Here is a 7,078-nt window from a genome sequence, read left to right as displayed (position 1 = left end):
TCTTTTTTCAAATAAGTAACGCCAGTTACTTTGTTTTCCCATGTATTGGCTGACAGCTCTCCTGTCCCCATGTTGAGAGAAATCAGGAGTAAGTGCAGAGGTCTTGTGTGCACTGTGTAATTATGATGCTTACTGTAGTTCTAGACTAAATGTGAACATGCATTTACTCATGTCTCTTGCACAAAAACAGATTCAGTATTCCTCAAAATGTATAAAAACAGTTAAAAGCAAACTCTGAATATTATACAAACCTGCAATAATTAAATATTCAATGATCCAATTCAACCATACTAAGCAAATTTGTGTTTCATTTTAGTTATTGCCGAATAGTGTTGAACTTTCTTCTCCTGCATCATATTCTTCATGTGATTAGTTTGAGCGGCGCCCTCTACTGTACAGACGTGAATTTACATTTCCTTCAGCCTGAGGCGCATTCATGTAACTTTTGGTGTGAAAGGGTTTTTACAATTGTAAAAGAATAACTTTTTTATATTAAAAACAAACAAGCAAGCCCTGTCCAGATTTAAAAAGTAATTTAAAAGTAACGCAACGCATTACTTTCCACAAACGTAATTAGTTACTTTTTTTAGGGAGTAACGCAACATTGTAATGCATCACTTTTAAAAGTAACTTTCCCCAACACTGAAAAGGAATGTTTGGAAATGTAAACTGATATTTCCTACTGACACACTACAGCAAGAGATAGAAATAACTGACTTAAAACCACGTTTAGCTGGGGAAATATTAATAGTACTGACTGCTCTTCCAGTCTGGATGGCTCATCCTCAGGTCGCGGCACATGCGTGCAGGGTTGGCCTGGGTTCCCTCGGGGCTGCGCATGTTCTCGATCTTCTGGCTCAGAGATTTTAGGCTGGTGTCCACCTCGGTGTCGCGGTCGCGAACGCTGGCGTCGTCGGCTCTGTAGCCTCCACGCATAGGATCTGGACCCTTCTCTCCCTGAGGCATGGGGAGGAACGGCTCGCCGATGCCTGCGGGGCCAGGAGGCCCTGGGGGTCCGGGAAGACCAGGAGAACCCTGGTGAAGAGAGAAAACCACATGAGAACAAAAGCTAAAAAGCTTAATTTAGCAGTAAAACGGTGCTGATTTCAGACTTACAGCAGCTCCCATTTCTCCAGAGCGACCTCGGGGTCCAGGAGGTCCAACAGGTCCGGGCAAACCATTCATACCCTCCTTACCAGCCATGCCGTTAGAGCCAGAAGATCCCTGTCAGCAGAAGAAAACCGTTTGAGGATTAAAACACAGCTTGTCCTGCGGTTTCTCATTTGTGTCCCTGCAGCACAAAAGCAGTCTTAAGTCGCTGGGGTATATTTGTAGCAATAGCCAACAATACATTGTATGGGTCAAAATTATCAATTTTTCTTTTATGCCAAAAATCATTAGGATATAAAGTAAAGATCATGTTCCATGAAGATATTTTGTAAATTTCCTACCGTAAATATATCAAAACTTAATTTTTGATTAGTAATATGCATTGCTAAGAACTTCATTTGGACAACTTTAAAGATGATTTTCTCAATATTTAGATTTTTTTTGCACCCTCAGATTCCAGATTTTCAAATATTGTCCTATCCTAACAAACCATACATCAATGGAAAGCTTATTTAAAAAAGTTTATTTTACAGCTTGATGCATAGGTGACGCATAAACCTCAATTTCAAAAGACCCTTATGTCTTATAATACTAATGTGTTGCATAGGTATCAACATATAATATGTGACCCTGTACCACAAAACCAGTCTTAAGTCGCTTGGGTATATTTGTAGCAATAGCCAAAAAAACATTGTATGGGTCAAACTTATCGATTTTTCATTTATGCCAAAAATCATTAGGATATTAAGTAAAGATCATGTTCCATGAAGATATTTTGTAAATTTCCTACCGTAAATATATCAAAACTTAATTTTTGATTAGTAATATGCATTGCTAAGAACTTCATTTGGACAACTTTAAAGATGATTTTCTCAATATTTAGATTTTTTTTGCACCCTCAGATTCCAGATTTTCAAATATTGTCCTATCCTAACAATCCATACATCAATGGAAAGATTATTTAAAAAAGTTTATTTTACAGCTTGATGCATAGGTGATGCATAAACCTCAATTTCAAAAAATTGACCCTTATGTATGTTTTGTGGTTCGGATGTTCATTTATGTTTATTTCATGCTGAAACTGTTATTAAAGCGGAGGAGATGATCAAACAGCGCCAAAACAGCATTTATTGTTTGAATATAGTAATAAAATGGTAAGAATTTGAAATCGGAGACTTTGTTTCATATTAAAAGTAACAAAGTACAAAACGTATTGCGATTTATTGGATACGATGTTCCATTCATTGACTGAAAACAGGCTAGATTAATTGATTCTTGGGATTTAAGAATCGATATTGTTTTGCAAAAATTAGAATCGGTTAAAATCGAGAATATTTTTATACTTTTATGATGTTTTGTGGAGTCGGACAGCGCTTGGTCACCGTCTACTATTGCTGTATGGAAAAGAGCAGCATGCACATTCTGCCAAACATCTACTTTAGTCTTTCACTGCACTGTGAAAAGCTCTATGGGAATAAATTAGACTTGATATAAAATTCATCATCCATGTGCTACTTACACGAGGTCCAGCAGGGCCAGATGGTCCAGCGGGTCCTTGGTCACCAGGGGATCCCTAAAAACATTTAGAAATCAACTTGAGTGAGCCACTTGTGAAGGAGTTTGTGGAAGATCTGGATGTTTAGATTGACTCACAGGAGGTCCAGGAACTCCAGCCATTCCAGTGAAGCCACGGTGTCCCTTCATGCCTCGCTCTCCAGCCTCTCCAGCCTCACCCTTATCTCCTCGAGAACCAGCTGGACCCTGCATTACAGAGACCAGAACCATCAGCCTGCTGATGAAAAACAAGCTGGATAGAAGCTGATCACAATGAGAAATTCATACTTGACCACCACGAGCACCAGCAGGACCGGCAGCACCAGCAGAACCAGCGGGACCCTGGGAAGAAGTGAGAGAAACAAAACAGCAGAACATTAAACATCCACATACATGAGATAATTCAGTTTGTCACATCAGCCGTTTTGAACATCATAGTGTAGGGCTTTTAACTAAAACCATAAAAATGTCATTACTTCAAATAAAATAAAACAAAAAGCATGCTTGTTTTTTTTTAGCTAGTTGCCAAAGAAACTAAAAAAGTAAAAAAAAGTATAAAAGTACACTACCAGTCAAAAGGTTCTGAACAGTAGATTTTTGATGTTTTTTAAATAAGTCTCTTCTGCTCACCAAGCCTGCATTAATTTGATCCAAAATACAGCAAAAGCAGTGATATTGTAAAATATTTTTACTATTTAAAATAACTGTTTTCTATGTGAATATCTGTTAAATTGTAATGTATTTCTGTGATGCGCAGCTGTATTTTCAGCATCATTACTCCAGTCTTCAGTGTCACATGATCTTCAGAAATCATTCTAATATGCTGATTTGCTGCTCAAGAAACATTATTATTATCAATATTTAAAACAGTTCAGTACTTAATTTAACTAAAACCATAAAAAATGGCATTACTTTAAATAAAACAGAAAACATGCTTATTTTTTTTTGGCTAGTTGCCATAGCAATAATTCAAATTTTCCTTTAGTTTCACTTCAAGTACTAAAAGCTCTATAAATCTATGAATGAAAAATGCAATGCTGAATAAACGAAAACTTAAAAGACTATATGGACAATAAAAAAAAAAAACACTGTTAAAACTTTAAAATTGAAATGTAATATATATATATATATATATATATATATATATAAAACACAAAATATTAACAACAACTATAAAAGTATAGAAATGATACTAAAACAACACTTATATAATGCCACTTGCTGGCATGGGTGTATTGCATTTATTTGTTCATTTTAAAAATGCAAACAGAGGCTTTTGATTCAAAGGATTCTGGTAATTTTTTTCATGCAGAATGTGTTTGCGTATAGAAACTCACAGCCTCTCCACGATCTCCAGTCTTGCCCGATGGACCCATGGGGCCAGGAGCTCCAGGAGCACCAGGGGCCCCATGAGGGCCGGAGTTGCCAGACTCACCGCGGTCTCCCTGCAGCAAACAGATGGATTTCAGAGAAGTGCTCTTTCACACTGGAAGCACTTTTAACATATCTACAGCATATGCATTCATTTATTACATGTGGGATAAGAAACGTACCCAGATAGGGTGATAATGACTACCACTGATCAGTTTTAACAATCTTTATTTATTTAGATTCTTAAAAAATAAGTACAGTGTGCTTGTGTTCATATTGCATTGCTTGTTTTTTGCTATTGAGGTGGGATATGGGTACGGTTAGGTTTAACGATGGGTAAAGATGGAGTAATTATAAACTTCTGACAGATGTAATTACATGCAAGTATTTTTTTTTAAATACAAGTACAACGTAACAACAACATGTACGTACACAATAAGTGCATCATATCAATCAAATGATTAATTTTAATGTCAGTGCATAGTAGTATTTTGCTTATTCATTTTGTATTTTTTTAAGAATAGAATTAGAATAGAGTGCTAGAGTTAGATAAATTATAATGCATTCAGCTTTTATAAAGCTCATTCTAGAGTTAGAGTGTCAAATAAACATCTATTCCATCTTTATTTGACCCTCTAACTCTAGCGCTCTCTATTCCAATTCTATTCTTTAAAAAAAGACTTGCACTCTATTCATTTACTAACTGCTTGTTTCCTTCCTATATATATATATATACAACGTAACAACAACATGTACGTACACAATAAGTGCATCATATCAATCAAATGATTAATTTTAATGTCAGTGCATAGTAGTATTTTGCTTATTCATTTTGTATTTTTTTAAGAATAGAATTAGAATAGAGTGCTAGAGTTAGATAAATTATAATGCATTCAGCTTTTATAAAGCTCATTCTAGAGTTAGAGTGTCAAATAAACATCTATTCCATCTTTATTTGACCCTCTAACTCTAGCGCTCTCTATTCCAATTCTATTCTTTAAAAAAAGACTTGCACTCTATTCATTTACTAACTGCTTGTTTCCTTCCTATATATATATAAACACTAGCTTCTCTATTATTTTTGTGTTCTGTCTATTTGTTTTCTTTTTATTTATTATACAGTTAACAAAAAGCAAAAAAAGGCCTCTAGCTTGCTCTATTCTTTTTCTATGTTTTCTTTTTATTTATTATAGAATTTATTTTGCTACGTGTACTGCGTTAAGCTGAGACTCGTTATAGCACTTGCATATCATTGCTCTTTTGTTGATTTTGATTGCTTCCATTGTCTTTTATTTGTAAGTCGCTTTGCATAAAAGCATCTGCTAAATGACTAAATGGAATGGAATGGAATTATAATGCATTCAGCTTTTATGACCTTGTTTTAATTTAGAGACTAATATTTGTAATTAAAAAAATAATATACAAAACACGTAATACGTAATAGTTTTTTTTAACTAAAATAGGTTGCATGCATGCATAGTTACAAAATGAATCAGAAAACGCTATTTTAGTTGTAGTCCATTTTTAATGCATATTTTTATTTAAAAGTTTTCTATGAAAAAGATATTAATGCCTCGATTGGATAGGATTGCGCTCACCTTAGGTCCAGGGGGACCGTCACGGCCAGGAGCACCATCATGTCCAGGGTTACCCTGCAGAGATGAGTGACATAACGGGAATAACTCAATCATACTGCGCAGAATGCAGCCGATTCTGGTTAAAGAAAACTCTCAAGATGGGTGGAGTTCGCTCACCTCACGACCAGCTTCACCAGGAGCTCCACCCAGTCCAGGAGGCCCCATGGGTCCAGGAGGCCCTCGCTCTCCTAAAGGCCCACTGGGTCCCTGCTTGCCTGGCTCTCCCTGAGGAGATGAACGAGTGTTGTGAAGAAGGGCAACTAAAGCAAAGGTTTACTGAAGACAACATGAAAGGGTACAGTATTCAGCAGTGTTGGGGAATAACTAGTTAAGGAATTACATAATTTAATTACAAAATAAGGTAACACTTTATTTTAAGGTGTCCTTGTTACACGTTACATGCTCTTACCATTATAATAGCAATTAATTATTCATAATTACATGCAAGTAACCCTAAGCCAAACGCTAATTAGTTAATTAATATTACTCAGTACTTAAATGTATAAAAAATGCAAACATGAGCCTAATGTTTTGGGTGTTTCACTACATCCAAACAGCAACAGAAATGGACAGATTTTGTTCAAAAAGCTCATAAACGTGGGTTGATGTAAAATTCTTCAACATTAAATGGAGTATCTAAACATATTTTTCAGACACGTTCAGATTGTAAGGTTGTAAATTATATGAATACTTCTTGTCTTTAAAACCAACACTCTTGAGATTTGACAGTTTTTATTTTAGTACGTGATAAGCTGACATATCTTCATTCTTTAAAGCTTTATTCAATATTTTTGAACTCAGCATCACACTAGGCGTGTTTTTTTTTGTTTTTTTTTGTTTTTTTGCAAATCATCAGAAATTTTTCTTCAAGATGCAGGCTTGTGTTATTGTTGGCTCTTTAATGATTGGGCATGCATAAATGCATAAATGGAAATGTCTGATAAATGCATAAATGATGTGTAAAAGATTGGGAATGCATAAATGCATAAATGGAAATGTCTGATAAATGCATAAATGATGTGTAAAAAGAGTGGGCATGCATAAATGCATAAATGGAATGTCTGATAAATGCATAAATTATGTATAAAAAGAGTGGGCATCCATAAATGCATAAATGGAAATGTCTGATAAATGCATAAATTATGTATAAAAAGATTGGGCATGCATAAATGCATAAATGGAAATGTCTGATAAATGCATAAATGATGTGTAAAAAGAGTGGGCATGCATAAATGCATAAATGGAATGTCTGATAAATGCATAAATTATGTATAAAAAGAGTGGGCATGCATAAATGCATAAATGGAATGTCTGATAAATGCATAAATTATGTATAAAAAGAGTGGGCATCCATAAATGCATAAATGGAAATGTCTGATAAATGCATAAATTATGTAAAGATTGGG

The 7,078-nt window shown here is 35.0% G+C and overlaps 1 protein-coding gene across 1 annotated transcript in view; it reads right to left on the bottom strand.

The window, feature by feature from the left end:
* LOC107720033 (collagen alpha-1(I) chain-like) overlaps positions 1 to 7,078 on the bottom strand; it is a 43,585-nt gene that overhangs the window by 9,101 nt on the left and 27,406 nt on the right. The window contains exons 41-48 of the mRNA XM_016527610.1: positions 5,790 to 5,897; positions 5,634 to 5,687; positions 4,002 to 4,109; positions 2,953 to 3,006; positions 2,764 to 2,871; positions 2,630 to 2,683; positions 1,117 to 1,224; positions 759 to 1,035 (exon numbers count right to left, since the gene is read on the bottom strand). Coding sequence (XP_016383096.1) covers positions 759 to 1,035; positions 1,117 to 1,224; positions 2,630 to 2,683; positions 2,764 to 2,871; positions 2,953 to 3,006; positions 4,002 to 4,109; positions 5,634 to 5,687; positions 5,790 to 5,897 — 871 coding nt within the window. The remainder of the gene's footprint in view (positions 1 to 758; positions 1,036 to 1,116; positions 1,225 to 2,629; positions 2,684 to 2,763; positions 2,872 to 2,952; positions 3,007 to 4,001; positions 4,110 to 5,633; positions 5,688 to 5,789; positions 5,898 to 7,078) is intronic.

This window comes from Sinocyclocheilus rhinocerous, unplaced genomic scaffold (genome assembly GCF_001515625.1).
Source record: "Sinocyclocheilus rhinocerous isolate Xijiao unplaced genomic scaffold, SAMN03320098_v1.1 scaffold792, whole genome shotgun sequence".
Taxonomy (NCBI): Eukaryota; Metazoa; Chordata; class Actinopteri; order Cypriniformes; family Cyprinidae; genus Sinocyclocheilus; species Sinocyclocheilus rhinocerous.
This window is presented reverse-complemented; position numbering and strand designations above follow the sequence as displayed.